General features: G+C 34.1%; 2 protein-coding genes across 4 annotated transcripts; one reads left to right on the top strand and one right to left on the bottom strand.

Moving 5' to 3' along the window:
• Nucleotides 9,070-13,253, top strand: LOC109223667 (short-chain dehydrogenase TIC 32, chloroplastic). Its single transcript, XM_019388060.1, has 8 exons — nt 9,070-9,363; nt 10,669-10,900; nt 11,150-11,229; nt 11,522-11,675; nt 11,812-11,890; nt 12,465-12,552; nt 12,636-12,682; nt 12,891-13,253. Exons 1-8 carry the CDS (start codon nt 9,147-9,149, stop codon nt 13,071-13,073), a joined length of 1,080 nt encoding a protein of 359 aa, XP_019243605.1. The 5' UTR covers nt 9,070-9,146; the 3' UTR covers nt 13,074-13,253.
• Nucleotides 12,984-21,739, bottom strand: LOC109223668 (kinetochore protein Spc25). 3 transcript variants are annotated; one of them, XM_019388061.1, is made up of 8 exons: nt 21,414-21,739; nt 21,175-21,240; nt 20,333-20,479; nt 19,489-19,602; nt 19,218-19,307; nt 19,016-19,138; nt 18,504-18,736; nt 12,984-13,062 (listed from the first exon to the last, which is right to left on the bottom strand). In XM_019388061.1, the coding sequence occupies exons 1-8, from the start codon at nt 21,580-21,582 to the stop codon at nt 13,039-13,041; spliced, it is 966 nt and encodes a 321-aa protein (XP_019243606.1). In that variant the 5' UTR covers nt 21,583-21,739; the 3' UTR covers nt 12,984-13,038. The 3 variants fall into 3 exon arrangements, with proteins under 3 accessions (XP_019243606.1, XP_019243608.1, XP_019243607.1); XM_019388063.1 differs by lacking the exon at nt 12,984-13,062 and adding an exon at nt 13,594-14,114; XM_019388062.1 differs by lacking the exon at nt 12,984-13,062 and adding an exon at nt 18,011-18,088.

Genomic DNA, 23,863 nt, shown 5'->3' on the forward strand with positions numbered 1-23,863 from the left:
TATATATATATATATAAGGAAAAGCAGAAAGCAAGGGGGATCCCAGAGAAGGAAAAGAATTAGAAGACTTGGAGGAGACCTCTGAGCTACAAAGAAGAAGTCAAGATTATGGGTTACAGACCTTGGCAAACACCATGGTTGAGTCGATAGAGCTAGGTCTCATTGTTATCAACGAGATTCCCTCTTTATCTTCTTTGCTTTACAAATACAGAACAATATATATCAAAGATGTAAGCTTATCATTTACGATTGAATGCTTTTTAATCATTCTGAGAAACTTTACATAAACTCAACTTCATTTGATCTAGTGTCCAATATGCTTAGATCTAAAGTTAATTATGTTTGGCTAGGATTTACTCTCTATTTCATCATTAATTGATTTAGCTAAAAGATTCAACACTTTTTGGTCAAACAATAATGCGTGGACATTACTACAAATTAACTTCAGTAGCCGTGTTAGAGCAAGCTTAATGCATTCCGCTATTGTTTTACTGCTCGGATTGTGTCTACTTAAATTAGTTTACTCTATTTTATGCAAATGAATCTGACCCTAACTTGAAGAAGGAAAAATAAAACTAGATTAGTCAAATAGACACCCATACTTGCACGAGACTTCCCAACTCCATGAGTTTTCATCCGGTGGCAGTTATAACTGACACTGACGATGATCAACAGTAATAATTATGATATGGTAGATGGTGGTAGTGGTTGGTTTTGATGGATGATGGTAGTAGTATTAAAGTGATTGCGCGTCGGTGATGGCCGGCAGCTAAAATTGTTTTATAATAGTAAATGGAGTGATAATAAAAGGTGATCTTTGCTTATATCTTTAAATGTATTAGTTTTAATAATTTTAAGATTATGCAAAAAAAAAGTCTAAATGAACCACATATCACTACTAGAAATTCGGTAAAAACCAACCAAGAAAAACCGACCAACTTTGGTCGGTAAAACACCAACCAAAAACCGACCAAAGTTGGTCGGTTTTTCAAAATATTTTAATTTGTAATTTTTTTTTACAAAGTTGGTCAGTATTTTTTTTTTGCAATATTTTTTTTTGAATTTAATTTACCGACCAACGTTGGTCGGTACTTTCCGACCAACTATGGTCGGTATATTAAAACGACCATCAAAATACCGTCCAAGCGTATTTGGTCGCATTTTGATCGGTCATTGGCCATAACCGACCAAAGTTGGTCAATTTTTTAGATCAATATTTACCGGATTTCTAGTAGTGTATTCTCTCTGAAACCACATACTCAACAAATAAAAGTTACGCCACCCTTGATTTGGAAAATCAAGAATTCCGATTTTCATCACATAAGTCCAAATATGATTCTCCCTAACCACCCCCCCCCCCCCCCCTTTTTTTGTTTTTTGAAAATTCCAAGGAAAACCTGCAGCCGTTATCTAGGGTGCGCACTAGGTAACCTGCTCACTATAGCTCGCAAACCACACAGGAGATATAAACCGTACTAGACAAATACGGTGCGACGAATTCTGACTAAGGAAGCTGCTGGTGAGGGGAATAGATCACAAGTCTCACATATAGAAAACCACTCGTCCAACCAACCGCGGACTAAACTTTATGCCACCTAAAAGTTGGTCCCTAAGGCCATTAATGGTTAACTCATTTTTTTCATTAACCAGTTCACTGTTTTACTTCAGCCACATGAGCAATGTTCACTAATCCAACCCCTCTAAAAAAGAAAGTTATCTAAAACAAGAAGAGAAAAGCCTATATATAATATGTCCACCATTAAGATTGACAAACAGTATAGAGGAAAGGGAAATTATCAGCTATGTCCATTTATAATAGCTCATTATAAAAATTGTCCAATTGATAGAATATTACTAATATTAGCCAAATTAGCCAATTAGTTATTTGTTGCAAAAAAATATCAAATTTTAGCTTTGTTTTGAGTGGGTGTTATTAGAATAGATTGGGCACAACTTAAGGAGCTTGAATCTCAATTTTGGGATGATTTGGTGAAGTTTTGAGGTGGTTTGAATTAAAAATTCGAAGTAAAAGCTGAACATGAAAAAAAATAATATGTGTATCACATTGTGTATCATTTGTGTATCACATATGTATCATATTTGTATCAATTATGTATCACATGTATACTTGTGTGTGAGATACATGCGTGATACATGTTTGATACATGTGTCGCAGAGACTTTTTTGAACTCGATTTAATTACGAATTTTGATACAAAACCAGTCCAAATCACCTCCAATCTTCCTCAAATTTTGTATATTGACTTATCTATATATTTTCAATGAATTTCAACTATACCCATTAAAAAGTTCCTTTTTTGTTTAGATTTTTGGAATATTGTATAGATTTTTGTATTTCATCACCTTATTTGCTACCCCGTCCATGAAATTTCCTTTCCGTCTTGTATCTAATGTTGCTAATCACGCTTAAAAATATAAAATGTGATTTTTGCATGTGATTCTTTGAGAGAAAGAACCCTATTTTTAGTTTTTAATTTTTGTTGGCTAGTTTTGGTAAGTCTATGACTAATGACTAGAAGTTGGTAAGTTAAGATTTATTTGGGACATTTGTGTAAGTGTGTCAAAAGATCTACATTTGTACCAATGTCTCCATTTCACCACTCAAACTCCACCTAGGTAATTACCTTAGCACATGTTAGAATAGTACCCCCCCCCCCCCCCCCCCTCCTTAGGACAAATGTTGGTCATTAGGAGGTAGTAGTATTATTCAAATGGAGTACCCCACCTATATGAAGATTCCACAAACATCTTCTGTGGAATTCAATTTTTTTCAAGGGTTTTAAATTTATGAAATCATACTATAATACTTTTCCTGTTGGATAGGGATGCATTACCACATAAGGACAAACATTATATTCTGTAATAGTAAAGAAAAAAACAGGACCACCAAAAAATAGTTGATCAATAACAACAAATTGGCAATTAAGATGTTAGTGTTAATTATATTCCTTTCATTGGAAGCTTAGTGTGAAAGAGATCGACAAATAGTATATACTATCATTAGTATGTCCCCCTAATTCTCCGTAATTAACTCATATGACACATGTCATTCACTGATTGGTCATTGGCACGTGAGGACTCTTTATTAAGACAAAGTTTTTTCTCTTTTTACGTTTGTGGATGTCAATTTTGTAGTGGGTTATTATTAAGGAAAAAGAAAAATAAGGCAAATTTCTAGCTTTGTCGGCAATTTTGTCTTTAAACTTTTAGTGATGGCATCAACTCAGGTGGTAAATTTCATTGCTAAGGGGAGACAAAGTAGTACCCTTTGGCCCATAGTAGGTTTCTTAGTCTTTTCTTTCTTTTTTATTTTTATTTTTATTTTTTCACCTTCCCCCTTCCCCCTTTTGTATGTTTTGGATCATTTTCATATTTATGCCTTAGGAGAATTAAGTGAGATTTTATTGGTTGGATGGCTTAGATAGTTATTGAGTGTGTTTTACTACAAATCAGTCACAGAAAAAAATAATGATTAAATTTAGGGAATATGTCATTTGTCAAAAAGTAGCTGAAGAAGATGATGGACAAAAACTGATAAGGCTTTGAAATCTTTAATCTCCCATAATTGGAATTTGAAATTTTATAATGTGAATGATTTCCTCTATCTTTTCATCTGTCATGCAAATTTGTCAATATCCTCCAAAACATCCAAAAAAGTTTAACAAGAATGCTAAAATTGTTATAAAATGAGAGAGCATAGAAAAGGAAAATATTAGATTGGAATAAAATGTATCTTGCGTATCCACCTTTTCTTGCAAGTATTTTAGTCAAACAAAGTCTCATTAGCTTAAGGAGTAGTTAGGATTTTGGAATGGGACCTGTAGATCTTTCTTTTCTCTAATATAACTAAGAATTATTAGTATAACTAGTTGGTTTTTCATGAACTTTCTTTTAATAACTTACATATGATTCACACCATAATTTTTTTATTGCATTCGTGGCTTATCTATCAAAAACACTTCCCCCCTCCGTCCCCCGAAAAATTTTTTTTTGGTTGGTAAAGTAAACCAACAAAAGCAGAAAAGGAAAGAAAATTTGTTAAGAGTTGTTTGTTTTGATTGATGACCTTAAATTGAAAAACTAAACATAATATTTTTTCTTCTTTCTGGAAATGAGAAATCATATCAGCAGCTCCAAAGAGTAAATAATTTATTTTCACTGATTAGGGTAATTAATTTGCCTTTTGTTCCTAATAAGCCTTAATTACAAATGTTTGATTATCTCTAGCTTTTTTCCATCTTTGGTGTTGTGGGGTTGCAATGAATTTAAAAGAAATGAAGATATATCACATGTGAAACTACAAGATTAATGCTTCCAAAAGTTGAGGCAAGTTAATTAGACTTTGTTTACCAATTAGGGAACTCATGGGACAAAAGTGCATAGCCAGTCCACAACTCCATTGTTGAGGAGTCAACCTCAATGTTAACCTCCAACATTTGCCACCATTTGTCAAAATGTGAAAAAGCAAAGGTATTGCATGAATGGCACGGTTGCACGCAACAAAAGCTTTGCCCTTTTGTTCCTAATCTTACTCTATTTTTGCCTTACTACTATATATTTCTCAATTCTCATCAAGAAATTTTGTTTTTGCAACTTCTCCACATAAAAGATGTAACTATTCTTCATAATATATCTTGGCTCAACACATTATCATGGTTTTATCTCGATGATGCCCACGTGTGAGGGCTATAAATCTACTTGAAATCGAAGGCCATGCCACTTCATTTTGGAGACCACTTTTAGAAACTTTTGTTTTGTTGGAGAGCTTATTTGAGTAGAAGTATTTTTAAAGTAAGTATAATTGATGGTAAGTTTTTTTAAACAAACTTGAAACCAATTTTTAAAAAAAATATAGAAAGAAAATATTATAAAACTAATCGGAGTTTAATACACTATTAGGTTATTTGAAAAATCATTGTAGGACAATTACTCATAAAAATTAAAGCAGAATTAATAACTTCAAAAAAATAAAACAAATAACCTTCTATAGCTGATTAAATAGCATTAAATAGTAGTGTAGAAATTCCATTATACTATAGGTCAATATAATTAAGTTAAAACCTTAATTGATGTTTATATCATGCATATTGGTACTTACTTAATAAGACGGGTCCTTAATTACTCCTAGTAATATCTGTTCATTTAGATGATAAGATGTTTGAGTAGAAGGGTAATAAGCAGTGGCGAACCACATGATCACAAGGGTGTGGTCAGCTGACCATCATTCGTCAAAAAATTATACTGTATATATAGATAAAATATTATGTTTTAGAGGTATATAACATACATTGAACATCCTTTGTTGGAAATTTTTTCACTTATTTCAAATTTGAATACCCTTGAAAAAATTCCTAGCTTCGTCACTGTCACTGGTAACAAGGAAACTTATTATGCCGCTGTTATTTTTTTTTGCTTCTTGCTTTAAGTTAACAAGAAAAACAACAAGAAGAAAGAAATTACAGAGTGATTGTCAAAATCTCCTTGCAACATCAACTGTTTTAATTTGCCTGTTATTTTCTGGACACATCATGAAATAGGCATCAAATTTTCTTCAATCCTAATGTTCTTACGTGCCTTGTGATATCAGATTCAGAAAATGTGTTTTATACGTACACACGCACTCTACAATATGCCTCACTGAATTAATCGATTAAATAATTGATATTCTAGAATCTAGACACGTTGAACTAATCGTCCTGACAAATGTATATACTAGACATACATTGTCAAATTTCTTCTCTTCCATGATAAATATATGCAGCTTTCTTTGTAATCATGTGAGAAATATACAAAGATTGCTCATATTTTTTCAAAGTCGGATAGCACCTTTTTTTCCTCGTTTTTAAGGAAAAAAAAATATTTCCTGGAGATGACTTTTACCATTTGAAGGATGAACAGTAAAATAATTGCACATTCTTATATCATAAATATATAAACTTATGCAATAACAACAATACCGACCCAATGAAATCTCACTAGTGGGGACTGGTGAGGGCATGTGTACGCAGACCTTACCCTTACCCAAGGGGTAGAGATAAAAAAAAAAAAAAAAAAGAAATGCTACAATACATCAAGCAATACATTAATTTGTATTATTATTATTATTATTATTATTATTATTATTATTATTATTATTATTATTATTATTATTATTATTGTTGTTGTTGTTGTTGTTGTTATTATTATTATTATGGGGAAATACACACACATAGGGGCGGCAAAATGGTTAAAAGAAAACAGTTAACCACCCATATTATCCACTTAAAAATGGGTTGGATAATGAACTTTTTAAAAACGGGCCAAATATGGATAAAAACCATATTATCCATTTAGAAAAGGGATTTTTTCCTTCCTATACCATATATGAAAGTTTATTACCAAAAATGTGCATATTTTGTATATTACCCGCCCAGTCCACATTTTACCTACAAAAATTGTACCATTCGAAAATCAGGCATTAATGGATCAGAATATTCCTTAAAAACGCGCTAAAATTAAGGAGAGATTCTTGGTGATAATTGATTCTACATTAAATTAAATCTTTAAAAAGGGAAAGGAGATTTCATATCTGCGTTTTTTTCTCCAGAACTACAATTCAAATTCTGAAAAAAAAAAGGAACGAACAGATATTCAACTACTAACAGCTACAAAAACTACGAAAATATTCAACTACTAACAGCTTCTAAGATTTGAATTCAAATTGTACAATTCAAAATTTTCGAGTTTCAACAACTCAAAGTTGAAAAAGTCTATTCTTCGTAGTTGCTTCTATCAAATTGTCGATCAGATATATCTCTTCTTCATCTTTTCTTCTTTCAATCTAGAAATCAAAAAAAAATATCAACATCGACAACAAATCATGTCCAAAATCGCAATTATGCTACAATTTAATGGCAATTGGGATACCTATGGCAGATTTAGGGATTTTGAAGTGGATGCCATTGTGGTAGATGAGAATGCAAGCTACAGTACTCTGATCTCTACAATTGCGGAACAACTATCAATTGATACTGTTGAAAAAATTGTATAAATCAAATACATTGTGAAATCAAATAGTAGATTGTATATAATTTGTAGACAAATTGTAGTTAATTTGTAGATTGTAGATAATTTATAGATATAATTGTAGATACGTTGTAGATAAATTGTAGATAAACTATTTTATGATTGTAAATATTTTTATTGTTGTTTGTTATGTAATTCTAGGTGAGGGCTTCAACAGATCATATCCATACTGTGACAGATGGTGTGAAGCGGTACATGAATCCTACATTATAACTACTATTAACTACAAAAACTCTACAATTATGTATAAAATCAGTTCTACAATTCAAACAAATTTACCTACAGTTTACCTACAGTGAATGTGCAAATTACGTACAGTTTAAGTGCCTACTATAAGAATAACTACAATTTACCTACAGTTACAGGGCAAACAGGAAACACATCATCCACAATCATGTCTACATTATATCTACATTTTAGACTACAATTAATCTTGGAATGTTCTACATAAACTACAAACTAACTACAATTACACTACAAACAGTAAATCTAGGTGAGGGCTTCAACAGATCATATCCATTACACTAAATCTACAATTACACTGCAATTACACTACAAATACACGACAAACAGTAAAATCCAGAAGAGGGAATTTTGTTTGGTACCCAAAAAAAAAATACTAAAGTGTATCTGTTTTCATTGTTTTGCTAGTTCGTGGCGCATTAAAATGTTTGTTGCAACTTTTGATTTCATGTAGACTTTCAGAAAATCAGATCACGTGCCACAATTGTTGCAGAGGAAATTGGCACGACATTCAAATATAATGAGATTTCGCTGGCTAATGCATCTCAAGGACATCTTTCGTTGATTGATCTTGCAATCGTGGATGAAGAACAAGAAAGAATGTGGGGTATGGATAAAAACGTGGGTGAGGGGGTGAGGGGTAAGGAGAGAGAAACGTGAGATATATGGATACCTTTAATTAAGGAGTAAAAACTGCCCATTAATTAGATATGGATACCTTTAATTAAGAAGTAAAAACAGCCCATTAATTAGACCCTTAATTAAGTATGGTATAGGATTGGTAATTTGGTATACTAAGTGTAATTTACTCAAACCTTAAACATGTAGGGTAAAAAGGTTTCCTATGTGGTATAGGAATGTAAAAATTCCTTTAGAAAATGGATAACAATGAGTAACCAATGGATGCAACTTTTACATTTGTAAGGTCTCAAACTAGGAGTTCCTCAAGTTAGGGAGACTAAGAATTCTTCCAAAAGTGATCATATACAAGACGTCATGGATAATATGGGTAACCCATATTATTAGCCGGTTAACCCATTTTTTATCCGTATTAAATATGGGCCGGATCGGATAATTGATCCATTTTTTCATTACCCGTTTTTGAACCCGAACCATATCCGATCCGTCCCGCCCGTTTGCCACTCCTACACACACGATACTGTTGTGAAACGGGTTCACCAATGGATAAAAGATCATTTCCACCAAATTAATACAACCACTCAAGCGGGAAAAAAAAACTATAGAATAAAAGACACATAGGAAGGCAATTCCTTAGCCCATGAACTTGGACCACTTCTCTAATGTGTCATACGTGACACAAAAAATGCTTCCAATTAAGATGGATGAGAATTACAATGAAGCCAATAAAGCCAGTGGCATTATCCCAAAAACAAAAATAAAAATAAAAATAAAAAAAGAACTATCCTTGCCATTCCTTGGAAATAGCAAATTATAAGACTGACCAAAAACATCAAACTTTTCACCTCCCACCAAAAGTAAAATACGAGTTGAGAAAAGATAAAAAAGAAGACGCGCAAAACTAATAAGGGCAGACAACAATAATTAGAAGTAAGAAAGAAAACTTTCACATAATTACGTGCGTGTGCTATACAAAAAAAGCTTCAAAAAAACATCATCAACTAGTAGTCAATGATAACACCAAACTTTTTTTTAACTTTTATTTTGGTCTCACCTAGCCAAACTGTATATGACAATATAGTCTACACAATAGGGATCTGTTGTAATTGGTTGTAGGCAAAACATTTGTAATATTATTCTCTTTTCACTTATTATAAGGGGTGGTTGGTGTGTGTATATATGGACTTGGACAAGTTTCATAAAGCTTTTATATATACGTGGTTTTCAACTATAGCTGCAATCTTGCAGTTCAAAATTCCAAGCTTTGCTCTAATGAAGGCTGCTCTCAAATATTTGGTAGGCATTGCTGGCCCAAGTGGCTTTGGCTCTAAATCCACTGCTGACCAAGTCACTCAACATTCATCTATCAATTCTCAGCTCACTGCAATTATTACTGGTACTAATTAGTCTTAAATTCTCTTTCTTTTTCATGTCTAGTTTGCCTATAATCTTGTGTTTTTGGGACGGTTGTAAGGCTAAACAATATACTATTTGTAATTAATGAGCCGGTAATTCATAGGCAATGGCTTGGTTAAGGAAAAGCGAGTTTTTATAGGGCAATTGTTACTGCCTGCTAATATGTGCATGTTTGGAAAAATTTCAGTTCCATCACATGGAGGAGAAAATAATCTTGAAAAGAATAATTCTTTTCTTTGATTTTTCAGCTTTTCTTTTCTCCTTCTTACTTTTGTTTCTTGTTGTTATTAGAGAAACTTGGAATTAAAGGGATTTTCCAGCTTTTTGAGTGGTTCTGAGATTAATCATATGTTCGATGTACTCATAAGTAATTTAAAATTCATTATGGAATTTTGGTCCACATGCATTAACTAATTAACTATTTTGTGGAGAGTTAATCTTTGAACAAAGTACTAATACCAATTAAGGAATATTCGTGGAGTTGATTTTTCAGTATAAGATTTTTAGATCTTCAAATTATCAAGACACATGGAATTTATAAGGTAGAGTACTTTCTTGGTATTTTTTCTTCCAAGAAGAAGCATCTTTCTCAAACACTTGTGTACTTCCCATGACCCATTTTTCCAAAGGTTATTCCTATGTTTTTCAGATGTAGGGTACGAAATATTCATGAGGCTTCACTCATCATTTTGTACCTCATCACTTTTCTCTATCACACATTTTGAATAAAAACTTTCAATTAATTTCCCCACTCTGGCCTGCAAAAGAAAAAAAAAGGGACAGTTCGGTGCACAAAGTATCATTCACGTAAGTTACGGGGAATGGCCGCACTCAAAGAGTGTGATGCAAAAAAGAGTGAGAGCTAAGGGTGGAGAATGGAGAAGAAGAGGCTTTCCTTTCCTTTCCTTTCCTTTCCTTATTCCAAATAATATAAAATTGAAGATTAACATATTCAATTTTTTTTTTCTTTTTAGTGTATCTTTTTGTTTGAAGGAAGATATAGTTTTGTCTCTACTTGGGTTGTTGATTAATAGATACTACAAGATTTCCTATCTGGACGTACTGAGTACTAATCATATGCTATCTTTAACACAGAAATGTTCAGTATCAAAATATTTAAATAACAACCTCCCACTATCTTTCATTAATTAGTATTTTAATCACCATGCATTACTTAGTGCAGATCCAATATAGAAACCTAATTTAGTACATGTCATAAAAAGATTAGACAAAACATCATATGATATTATATAGTTTTTTATTAATCATACTGGAAAAATTACAGGCGCAACATCAGGGATAGGGGCAGAAACAGCAAGAGTACTGGCAAAAAGGGGTGTAAGGATAGTAATTCCAGCAAGGGACTTAAAGAAAGCAGCAATTGTGAAGGAATCCATACAAAAAGAAAGTCCAATGGCTGAGATTATAATATTAGAGATAGACTTGAGTTCATTTGCTTCCATTCAGAGATTTTGTGCTCAGTTCTTGTCTTTAGGACTGCCTCTTCACATTCTCATGTATGTATTTTTTTTCCTTTCATCGTGTGTTTAAGTTATATACGGTATAGAGAGTTTTTTACACTATCAGAGCACTCAAAATAAGGCAAGTTAACTGCTAAATAGGTAAACGTGACCTAATGGCACAAAAATTCTTTACACGGACAGTATATATAACATAAACTCTTATTTTTTTGTATTTTCTTTTCTTTTTAGGAAGTGAAGGGTGTGAACGTAATTTACGATTGGTCTGAAATTTTTATCATGCAGAAATAATGCAGGGAAATTTTCGCAGAAACTGGAGTTCTCTGAAGACAAAATCGAGATGACTTTTGCCACAAACTACTTAGGTAACTAACTCCTTATTATATACTCGGGACCATTATCTTTCTTGATGGAGTTGGGACTTCAATACCCAAGTATAAATGAAGTCCTACAAAAAGAAAAATGAAAAAAATCTAGAAATACCTCAAACTATAGTCCCTTGTGTGATGTACTATACGAGTTTGAGTTATATGCACTGTATTATGAAAACAAATATTTACACATTAATTGATAAATTTAATAAAAATAACTATCCTGCTATTATAGGCTAAACTGTACTGATTATATAAACACAACTTAAATCATGGTGTTTGGCAGGTCATTTTCTATTGACAGAGTTGCTATTAGAGAAACTGGTGGAGACAGCAGAATCCACAGGGATTCAAGGAAGAATAGTGAATGTTACTTCAGTAGTTCACAATTGGGTGAAAAGAGATCAATTCCGCTTCTGCAAATTACTCAATCCCAAGAAGTAATATGAATACTACTAGTATTTAGTAAATATTTCATAGTAATTACTTATTAATACGAGATTTATTCAAAGTTAGTTCTTCCAACTTGTTCCTCGATCTCTAAACTAATTCGTCTTGGTGATGCATGTCACACAGTTATAATGGTACTCGTGCATATGCTGAGTCAAAATTGGCCAACATTTTACATGCCAAGGAATTGTCAAGACAACTAAAGGTTAATTCCCTATTTAATTACTTCCTTTCACTTGCATGTTTTCTGCACTTTCTTAACAGAATTGATAAGACCGTAAACAAATGGATTCTTTTCATAACCTAATACAAAAAATAATATGATATAAATAAAAAGATTATACCCAATTAGAAGCAATCAAAACATAATCTTCAGTGTTAAAAGTGGTAGCTCCCTAGTCAATTCACCAATAATTTTGTGGTAAGCAATCTAATCATCGGATTTTATACTAAGCTGTTTCTCTTACATATCACATGAATCTTGATTAGACAGCTCAACACAGATAAATTTATATGCCAAAACTCAGTACATGTAATTATTTTCTGTGAGAAAAGTCAGTTGGATCCTGAAATTAAAGTTAGAGTACTCCTTGTACCTCTCATTAGGGAATTGTCCATCAGTTTAGAATCTGCCAGCTTCATTTGCACTATAGTACTGTAGACAAAGGATACTTCTCTTTCCTTCTTTGGTCCCTGTACTCTCCAAAAAATTTAATTGCTTTTGTCTTTATATATTTGTATAATTTAAATAGTGAAAAATGTATGTTTGAATCGAACAGGCAAGAAATGCAAATGTGGCTATCAATGCAGTCCATCCTGGAATTGTAAAGACTGGAATAATCAGAGATCACAAGGGCTTTATCACAGGTATGTCTTTTTCATTTAATTTTTGCTGCAAATATCAAACAAATATAACTATAGTTACTAACTTCCCTTACACACATAAACAGATTCTCTCTATTTTATGGCATCAAAACTTCTAAAGTCAACATCACAGGTTCGTCTATATATGTTTGTCTCTTTTTGCTCCATTGAACATTCCGACTATTTTCTTTGCAACTTAATTTGGACTCACATACTTTTTTGTTCCCAAAAAGTTGTGGAAAAATCATTTATTGCTCTCCATATACCAACAAAAGTGGGGGGGAAAAGTAAAAAGAGTGAATATAAAAATAAGTAACGAGGTCAATCTTTTGGTATGGCAGGGTGCAGCAACCACATGCTATGTAGCACTGAGCCCACAAACAGAAGGGATAAGTGGGAAATACTTTGCAGACTGCAATGAAAGTCACTGTTCAGTTTTAGCAAATGATGAAACTGAAGCTCTTAAGCTTTGGAAGGGCACTCGTGTTCTCATCCATAGAAGATTGCTTCCACCTGTAGGATGAACAAACCATTTCTTTTTACTTTTGGGAAGGAGGGATGTACATGTAAATAAATAGATATACTCTTGTATATCCATGATAACAAATGAAAATATCATACAAATAGTCCAATTGTTAGCAAACTGATGGAGAACAAATGTTAGTGGAATAATGAAGGTTCTTCTAGTGGTCCATTACTATGAACACGCTTTTGCCTTTCTGTTTTGCACTTTTGGCTTAATATTCAAGATACCATAAATACCCCTTAACGCAGCAACAACAACAACAACAACAACAATAACATACCCAGTCTTATCCCACACCATGGGGTCGGAGGAGGGTAGTGTGTATGCAGACCTTACCTATACCTTATGAGGATAGAGAGGTTATTTCCAATAGACCCTCAACCCCTTAACGCAACTTTCCCCGTTTTACAACTACCTTACAAAGGGATCCACAACAAATTCATCACCTTTCTTTCGCATTGTGCAATTAATTCCTAACTTTCCTCAGAGTTGCCTTGTCATCAACATTGCAAATAACAGCAATTCCAAATTAATATTACAACAACTACTACTATTACGCCTCAGTCCCAAGTCCCAAATAAGTTGGGGTCAGAGCAATTCCAAATTGATATTAAATAGATAATTATCCTAGAAAGCAAAATCCAGAGTAAAAGTGTTGGCTGCACGCCTGTAAACTGTTCCACTGAAAGTAGCTCATATCACTCAAGTATATCATTTTCCAAAAAGAATGCAGCATCTAAGCAATCTTCTATCCTACAATACAGACATTTGATACACTACAATGTACAAAAAGAAATGGAAACTGGAAAGTCATATGACGATATAATGGAGCAAAACCAACAAAGCTTGGACCTAAGAAATGAAGTCAGCCCACTACAAACGTTAAGGCTTTGAGCATCTGATCAGGTAGCCATTTGACATGACTCGTTACTGATCCCAATATTCTAGTAGAAGCAAGTTAGATTTTTGCTTATCAGGACTCGTGAATTAACAAAAATTTGTTGGCTAAGCAACTGCGGAATCCTTATCATCTCTTGACCTGCCAAAAAGTGAATTTTGCACATTAGGAACCCATGCAGGGTGAAGTGCTTGCTCAAATTTAATCTAATAAGCCTCATTCAATCTATGCAATGATTGTTGAAGCGAAGATATTTCTCCCCAGATATTTCCTGCCAAAAGAACATTCACATGACGGCATAACGAGTGAATTCTTCATGAACAGGCCTGTTCAGAAAATTCAGTCATCAATGTTGTGAAAAAGAGAATCTTTCCGTATAAATGCTCTCTGCATGTGATATTAGCTCCGTAGGGTGAAACGTGGTTGACATTGGTCAACTTTAACCACGTGTGCTAATTTCATTCCTATTAAGGTGCAGACACCGGTTAGTCCAGAGGCGGATCCAGCATTTGATGGCTACGGGTGCCACTTTTTAATGCAAACTACCATCAATGAAGGAAATTGATTTAGGGTGTACATTTTATTGGTTTGGTTTGGTTCAATCTATTTTGAATTAATTCAGTTCGATTTACAAGATTTTGGTGCTTAAATAAATATATGAAATCAAAGAAATTTTGTCCAATTCGATCTAATTCTCTAACTCTATTGAATGATGTGATTATGCACAAAATTAAAATATAAAACTAGCAAATACACCGCTTATAGCTAGATTTATATCAAGTCTATTGATGCCATCACTCTAAAAGATTTTTGAAATCATGGAAACAATAAAATTACAAGGATAAAAAGAGAAAATATTAGAATCCTTGCAGTTTGTTGACTATTTAGAGTTTTCAACTGTTTAATTCTAAATAGAAAAAATCGGCTAATGGAAGAAAACAGGATCCGATCCTGCATCTTCCGCTTGGAATGTTAGCCTTTAACCATGGCACCTAGAGCCAACTTATTACTCTGGCTGCCATCCTTTTAATATATAGAGTTTTTGTGTAAAATACCAATATATATATGGCGAAATACATAAACAGCCCCTTCAAGTTGTCCTCAACTACCAGCTGAACACCCCAACTGATCAATTTACCATTTAGACACTTCAAGTGACTATTAAGTGTATCAAGTAAACACTCGAGCGCAGCAAACTATATGCGTGAGTTACACTTGCTAATGATGTGTCAAATGAACCAATTAGAAAACGACACGTGTAATTTGAATTAACAAAAAAAAAGGAATACATTTAAAGCAAAAAAAAATTATTTTTCCTTACTTTTAATTAACCAAGCCAGCGCTGACCTCCCCCCCCCCCCCCTCCTTTCATCTTCTTTCTTTCACTCATCAACTTTCCCTCATTCCATTTCTCCAAATTAACCTACATCCTAACTCCCAACAAATTAAACATAGGTACTGAATCAAATTCCCACAGTGGAAATGCATCTGAAGGATCAAAGAGTTTTCCGAACAATAGCGGACTAAACAGCGAATCTTCACACAAGAAATCTGCCTTGTGAGTTGTTGAATTCATGAAAGTTACAAAAACATCTTCTTTAGTGGAACACACCATTTCTGTGGGTTTGCTTCTTCAAATTGAACTTCAATCTGTTTGTAACTGGTCATTGAAAATTCAAGGATGAAAATGAAAAGAAATTTATATTCTTTTAATAATGCTGGACAAAGAATTTGAGACTTCAATTCTCCATTTCCAAAGTTGTGTAAGGTCCATTGCAGTTGATTCGATAGGCTTTGGTTCGAAATTTCCGAAGAAGAAGATGACCGGGTCTGTTTGAAGAAGACCAAATTTCTGGGTCCGTTCAAAGTTTATTGAAGAAGATGGGTCTGTTCGAAACTTTTGGGTCTGTTCGAAGTGTGCTCGTAGAAGTCTGGTCGACTATTGATGTTGGGTTTGTTCGGAATCTGTTGAAGAAGACGATGGAAAAGTAAGAAGATATGTTTTGGGGGAGTGTAGCCAATTTCAGTTGCTTTCAATATTTGGGGTTGATTTGCGAAAATGGGGGACACAGATGGGGAAAGCAAGAAGATGGTTTGGGGGGGGGGGGGAGGGGGAAGGAATGGAGGATTTTCTTGAATTTGACAATTCAAAAATGACCTTCACGCGCCCAACACTTTGTTACAAAACACGCATATGCCACACCAGTAACGAGTGTTTACTTGAAATACTTAATAGCCACTTGAAGTGTCTAAATGGTAAATTGATCAGTTGGGGTGTTCAGCTGGTCGTTGAGGACAACTTGAAGGGGCCGTTTATGTATTTCGCCTATATATATATATATATATACACAAACGCAAAAATTTACCCGAGCGACCGGGTGGCGTGCCACCCCCAACCCTCTATATAGATCCGCCCCTGTCGGTTACCATTTCCTTGCTTCATTGATCTGTTCTAACTTTTTCATTTGCTTCTAGTACCTTAGGATGCTTCTTAATGAACTTGCCACCAAATCACAAGACTGATGACCTAACCCTATGCACTGGCTTCACACAGTCATGTAAATGACAGCACACATCATACCTCTAATCTCCAAGCTAGACACAATTATGTATATCATGAGCAATTGGTCCAAAAAGAATAGCAAAAGTAAATACAAAGTTTATAAATGTGAGGACCTGAATGACAAGAAAAGCAATAAAAGAAAGTACCACTTATTTGAGTCTACAGACTTCAAAGAGCAAAACGACAAGCAATATAAAGGACTTGCTAAAAAACAACAAAATTCACTCAAAGCTGACCTTAACCAGAAAATCCTTGCTGTCTTACAAATTTAACAAATACCAAAGACTAGTCTATCTTGTTAGTTTATCTGAATTACAGTATAATGAATTGAGCTTAATCAGTCCTCAGCTTAGCTTGGCTAAACTTAATTGAATCCTTTGAATTGAGATCAAACATATCGCATAAAAATACGTCTCAATCCCAAAAGAGTTAGTCCTCTCCTTTTTGGAAAATCCCAAAAGGTCGTCAACCTTCCCTAAAAAATGTTTTACTTCATCCAACTAGAACAAATTTTTAAGGTATCCACCTAATTCCCTATTCTATTTATCCAAAACACAGGTAAACATATGAACCCATAAGTTTCCTAAGAAATGCTAGATAGTTCATACTTTGAACTCTTTTTGTAGTAACTAGTAAGCTCGCTGAATAAAAACATCCAAGACTGTTCCTTTCTGAGGGGCACACAGAAATCATCCAAAGCATATACATTTATGTTGGTTTATATGTGTGTATATCCAGACAAGCCAATGAGAAAAGGTTATCAAGTCCAGATGCTTGTGAACCTTTTAAACAGTAGCAATTATTTGTTCAGGTTAATCATGACTTTTTTTTTGGTTTGTATCTGCATCATGTTAACAAAAACTTAGCATGTCAATGAGGGATTAAACATGTATAGCCTGGAAATCTACACTATATCATAGGAAAGAATGTATGCGACATACTTCAGAATTGCTTATCAGTTATTTTTGCATGTCCCCTCTGACAGTTAATAATAAAGTCCATATTTCAACTTTTTCTGCAACATCACTATCCCACACTTTACTCATCATTAGGAGTGTCAATTTTGACTCATAAAATGGTATCAAGGTCTCACCCAGACTTCAATAGGTTGGATGAGTAATCTATCTATTTAAGAGTTAAATTTCTGTAGCTCTAATCAACCCATCCAAAAGATTGGTTCGACTTGCATTACATAATTAGCAATTTTCCCCAAATTAACCTGTAAGAGAAATTTGTTACAAATAGAAAAAAGAACAAAGAGAGAAATATTTCTACCACAGGGTATAATATTACTTTCTTGCACAATACTTTTTTTTACGAACCTACAAATTAGGAAAGAAAAAAGAACAAATGGAAAAGTGGCTTTGAGTTGAGTAGGTTGGCCTATGACCCATCGATCCACTTATCTTGACCGAAGGGTATTTTGGACTGGCTGGACATTACCCCTCCATTTGACCCCCCACCCCCCACCCCACCCCCACCCCCAAATCATCATATATGTTGCACTAGCTTCCTTCAAGCACAAGTGCATTTATTCTTTCTCTCTTATTCCCTGTAGCAAAAGAAATAGGAACAAATTCATAAATTTCATTTAAGCATAGTAAATATTGAAACTGGACTGACCCTTGTTGGATGACGAGAAAGTGGGAAGAAGATGATGCTCAAGTGTCTAAGAGGGCATGACCATTCAATTTGAGTGTTCCTTTTCTTTCCCTTTTATTTTTCTCTTTTCTCTTTTCTCTTCGGGTGACAACTCGGATATAATTTGAGTTAAATTGGTTAAGTAAAATTTCTGCCCAGAGTAAGTCTCAAAGATTATAAGAATAGAGAGAATAAACAAGGAAACCACTATCGGAAATCAACAGCAACATTTCTAAGAGAGGACAAAGCATATATAAAGGAAAAGAAAGAAACATAGAAATCATTTAGAGCTTGTTGTCCAAGTTTTCATAATTAATAAATGCTACCTTAAAACGAGTAGAACGCCGAAGAGACGAAGCAGATCCAGGAGAGGGGACTGCTGGCCTACCCCCTTTTGCACGGTCAAGTTTCCTGGAATTTCTGTTATGTTCATCAGATTGATGCTCCTGTAGCTGGGATGAAAACTCACTTCTACTATCAGTTGAAATGGAAGAAACCGGGGCTGACATAGAGATCATGGAAGTGTCTTGATCACGAGATGCTATGTCAGGAAGAGTTCCTGGATGCATAGGAAACATAACCGTATTCAGAACCATTATACAGCATTTGATGAAAACTCTCCGTATATTTAATATTTATATCTGCTATATTCAGCCATTATACGGAATTTGATGACAAACTCTCTATATATTTATAAACTGTGTAAGAACATGCAATCTTCCGGGGATTGCAAGCAACCAATACTCTATGATTTCTTGCACAGCCGCATATGGCTCTGGTGTTACCAAATAAGGCTCAGAGGATAATGTAACATAGAAACAGAAACACAAAGTCATACCATGTGCTACAGCTGCTTGAAACTTTTCTCTCATAATCCTGACAAACTTGAACAGTCCATTGCTCTTATTTAACTCTCTGAGCAGCTCGTTTGCATCGTTTAGTTGTGGATCACAATCAACCACTAAAAATCCAAGCCAAGCAAAGAATTAGAGTTCTGGACCATCTTCACTATGTATAGTTGATAAAGATTCCAAACTTACAAGTATATACATCATTCTCATGACGAATGGTAAAAAAGTATTCCTTATCCTGATTATTGGCATCAATATTGGTAAATATGAATTTAACCCCTGCAGAAAATAGGAAATGAATGTTCAAAGGACAAATCTGATGATAGAAGAAGACTTGTATTTCTTTTATTGGAAATCCATTAGTAATAATTAGAGATTTTGGCGAGGTTATATGGTTCAGAAAGCAAGTCTGCTCCTTTAGAATCTTAAATGTGTCCACAAGTTGGAAGCATAAACATACCATGGCCACATTCAATACGTAAACCAAGCACCTTATTGTACCACACAACAGCCTCTTCTATTTCCTCTCTCTGTTCAGCAGTCTGATTATGCTTTTCTTCACGTGCTTTGAGAGCTTTTACCCACAAAAAGAAAGCTCAATTACCCAACATGATATGGTGTCACTTGGTAGAGACAGCAAAAGCAGACACAAAGTTATCAACATAGAAGAAGCGCCAATAATATTCACACGAAAAGCAACTTTCACAACGAAAGTACAAGGAGAGTTTGGAAAAAGGGGCACGATAAAAAAAGAAAAGAAAACTTGAACAAGTTTTCATCCAACTTCCAACATCAGTGTAGATCTTGAGGAACTTCAAAGGAAGAAGAGGCAGATAAGCATTATTATTTAATGCAACCTTCCCAACAAATTAGGTGTCTTCATTTGACCAGGCACAAGCATTTGAGCTAGAGCTTTGGTTTTACTACATTAAACTGGAGGTGAATCCAAATACAAAGATAAAACTTCACTTTTGATGAGTTTCAAATAAATTGGGTGTCATGTTACTTTCTTTATTATTATGATACTGAAATTGCTTTTGAAGGGTGTAAAAAAAAAAAATGAAAGTCGACAAACACCATTAATCTGGGACAAGGCTAAGTGATAAGACTTCAGCCTAAGGTCATAGCAATTATTGATAATAAAAATTATAATACTGCATCAATTTGAGAAAGTAACTAGGGGATTAGGTCAAATTAACATCTCTGTGCTATTTGTCTCGTAGGAAGACTCCAAGACATGAGAGCACGTATGACTTTGTCAAATGCATGAAAAGAGGGCCAACTTTTGCAGAGATAGAATTTACCATCAATTTGTTGAGATATTATGGCTGCATATTCCTCTCTCCTGGGCCTTTGCTTTTCCACAACCCCTCTAAGTTTTTCTATTCTAGCTTTCATAGCAGATATTGAGTCTGCTAATGCTATCTGCTTTGCCTCTCTTCGGGTCTTCGCTGAAGATGACATAACATGTTAGAATTTTAAATAAAAAACAGAGACAAAATAATAATAATAATAATAATAATAATAATCCAATTTTATAGAGAAAATGATAATCCAAAATTAGTAGCATATAGAAAAGTAACAGGAGTAGTTCTTCAAAACCATGAATGCCGGATATATCTAATTAGTCGCTGAAATCATTCCTTTTAAGTCTCAATTCTTAAATGCAAAAGAAGTTGAGATTAAAAATAAGACATTTTAGAAACTACTATGGATGAGAACTAGCAGAATAAGCAAATAACCTTAAGAACTTTGCGGTGACTACCATATTGCAGCTACTTTGGATGTGAATCTTTTACACATATTTCCCATTTTCCCTCGATACACAAGAAATCCAAGAAAAAAAAATCTTAGATACCATAACAGATCCATGCTGTAATATTACATTTAAACTTTGGAAGTGTTGTTACTTAGATCTTCAGACTTTCAGTGTTTATTGCCTCATATTCTTACTACTATAAGGATCTTCAGAGCTTAAAAAGACAGTTTATTTGCATAATTAGTATAATTAGTACTTACGTCATCACATATGCAAGTTCGCTTTCAGCATAACCGTCATTTTCAGCAAAAAAAGAAGCGCTTAATTAGAAAATCCACAGCATACGTAAAGAGCAGTACACAGAAGAACGGGAAAAGAGTGACACACCTGCAAGTGCTTTCACCAATTTGTCTTCCAATTCCCTCAGCTCAACTTTTAACTTCCCAAGTTTTTCTGCCGCAACCAGTCAATTAAATCAAATAATCAAATCAATAAGATCCCACGTGAAGAAAATTTCAATCTAGTAGATATAATCCTATATAATCGCTAAGATTAATGTTCAGGTGAAAACCCTAAGTTTAGAACACTAAAATTCAAGGGAGCCTCAGAATTTAGAAAAAGCATACCCTGTAATTGAAGAGACTCTTGTGCTTGGGCCTTGGTTGAATCGAGGGATTTTCGAAAGGAGTGAGTGGCAGCATCCAATTTCTGCTGTTGAATGGGAATTTCTCTGTCACAAATTAATCTAAGTTCCTCCATTTTCGTCCTCATCGCTTCCCCTACGCCGCTCTTCATTCTAATCTCTAACGTTCTCTGCTTATTTTGCCTTGTGCGTGTGTGAGAGAGGGGAGGGTATGCGTTTGAGATTTGAATACTGGTGAGACAATACGCTTAGCCCGCCATTTTCATTTCCTTTTCAAAATAGATGGTGGCCAGCGAATGAATACTGGTAACTTTTCTTTCTGAATAGCTTAATTAAAAGTTAAAACCAGGTGTCAACATACTGCACACTTTCTTTAATAACTTGCACGCACTTAAATATTTACTCCCTCCGTTCACTTTTACTTGGCACGTTTTGATTTTTTATGTCACTTAAAATAATAAATAAAGTGCATAATTTACCATGATAACCAAATTAATTGATGCATATTTTATTGGATATGAGAAAATAATTTGAAATGCGTAATAAATATTGTGGGTGTAACAGGAAAAAAAAATTATCTTCTCTTGATATGCGTAAAGTGACAACTAAAAGGCAAATTTTTAATATGTGTGAAAATAACCAAAAAATCAATTAAATTGAACCGGAGGAAGTACATGACATATATTATTCACACATTCTGCATTAACATTATTAATTAAATTTAAATGATATGTGTTATTAGGATAATTAATCACTTAGTCAAAATATGTGAAGTAATATTATTAGTTATAACCATGTAGATAAAATTTTGAATGCAGGTGTCAAAATAGTGCACACTTTCAAGTTCCACTCTGCTGTTTTAAATTTTTTTAGTGATGATAATAGTATTTGTCTTCAAAATGTGTTTAAGGCTTTTGGAAATATTTACTACTTTTTTCCTGTAATAAGCGAAATACCTAAATTATTTTAGTGTGCTTTATTATGGATACACTCTCAATACTTTGTAGCATTTTCAGGACATAAAAGCTTAGACAATCGACTCTATATATTGAGAAAACAAATTGTTTTGATATATCTACTAAAAATTAATGATAATATATCCTAGTAAGCAGATAATCATCTGCACCCAAGAGTATATCCTAACAAAGTGAGCGTGAATATTATAGTCCATAGTTTAAACTTCGTTAAAGACAAAAAAAACTACAAGGTAATTTCCTCGAGATGTATATAAATATAACCTGCTCCGGCATCTTTATTTAGAGAAAGTATCAAATAAATATCTTAAGTCATATTATTGTAAAAGCACATCTTCAACACAAAATGTTGATCATTATTTAACAATTCGTAAGTGCATCTTATGTTAGATAAAAATGTAATTACAACTAATTTTTAAAACTTCATAATTAACTCTTACTCATAATTTGATATTTTTAATTAATAAAGAACTTCCTCAATTCATTGTTGTGTTAAATTAATAACCAGAGTTTGTCAAATTAAAAATTATCACTTTTTGCAAATTTAATAGATCAAAACTGCCAATTAGTATATCTAATGGATTATTTCAGATGAACAGACTATTTTTGTTGTTTAACAAGACAGAGGATCATATTGAAGATTTTTCCCCTTAAAATGTGTAATTTTGGTTGGCAAATTCCACTAATGTGTAATTTTTGTGAAAATTTTAAAAATATGCATATGTGACATGCTATTTACACGTATTAACGAGAAATAATGGGGTCTTGTCATTAACTTAACTTACGTTTTAAATGCAACTAGTATTAGCAGGTTAGCTGATAACTAGGGATTCTAGTCTATTTTACGCTCCTTTTTGCTTAAGTTTTGGATTAAAAGTGTATACAAGTAATCACGAAAGCTAATATGTTATGCTTGTTTGCACTGTTTGGTCAAAAAGAGACAAGGAAGTCAAAAACCAGCTCAAAAAGGAGTGAAACCTGCACAAGTGCAAAGCTGAGTCAACTAAGCGCTACAGTGGAAAATCAACAGCGGACGCGGAGGGTCCACCGCTGAGGCGGTCTTGATCTCGCGGTCCGCGGTGGCAAGGTTCAGAGAGATGCATTTTTGGGATTGCAAGTCACCGCCGCGGTACTTTTATGCGGCAGCGGTGCCTCTACCGCGACAGCAGAGCATTTACCGCGGTCCGCGGTGGCAAAGATTCAGAGAGATGCAATCTGAGGCTTTTCAAGTCACCGCTCACCGCGGTGGATTTATGCGGCAGCGGTGCCTCTACCGCGACAGCGGTTGTTTTATCGCGGTCAGCGGAGGAGAGATTCAGAGAGTCCGAAGTTGAGCTGAAAGTTGAAGACCGCGGTCCGCACTTGATTTTATGCGGCTGCCGTAGGCTCACCAAGACAGCGGTCCATTTTCCGCTGTCAGCGGTACCTTCGTAGGGGCATTTTTGTCCGAAAAATTTAG

Source organism: Nicotiana attenuata, chromosome 3 (genome assembly GCF_001879085.1).
Source record: "Nicotiana attenuata strain UT chromosome 3, NIATTr2, whole genome shotgun sequence".
Lineage (NCBI taxonomy): Eukaryota > Viridiplantae > Streptophyta > Magnoliopsida > Solanales > Solanaceae > Nicotiana > Nicotiana attenuata.

Coding starts and splice junctions, on each gene's coding strand:
- LOC109223667 (XM_019388060.1), top strand. CDS start 9,147: ATGGACTTGGACAAGTTTCATAAAGCTTTTATATATACGTGGTTTTCA. Junction 11,230..11,521: donor TTTTGCCACAAACTACTTAG/GTAACTAACTCC, acceptor GGTGTTTGGCAG/GTCATTTTCTATTGACAGAG. Junction 11,676..11,811: donor AAATTACTCAATCCCAAGAA/GTAATATGAATA, acceptor CATGTCACACAG/TTATAATGGTACTCGTGCAT.
- LOC109223668 (XM_019388061.1), bottom strand. CDS start 21,582: ATGAAGAGCGGCGTAGGGGAAGCGATGAGGACGAAAATGGAGGAACTT. Junction 20,480..21,174: donor ATTGGTGAAAGCACTTGCAG/GTGTGTCACTCT, acceptor TGTCATCTTCAG/CGAAGACCCGAAGAGAGGCA. Junction 19,308..19,488: donor ACGTATTGAATGTGGCCATG/GTATGTTTATGC, acceptor TATTTTCTGCAG/GGGTTAAATTCATATTTACC.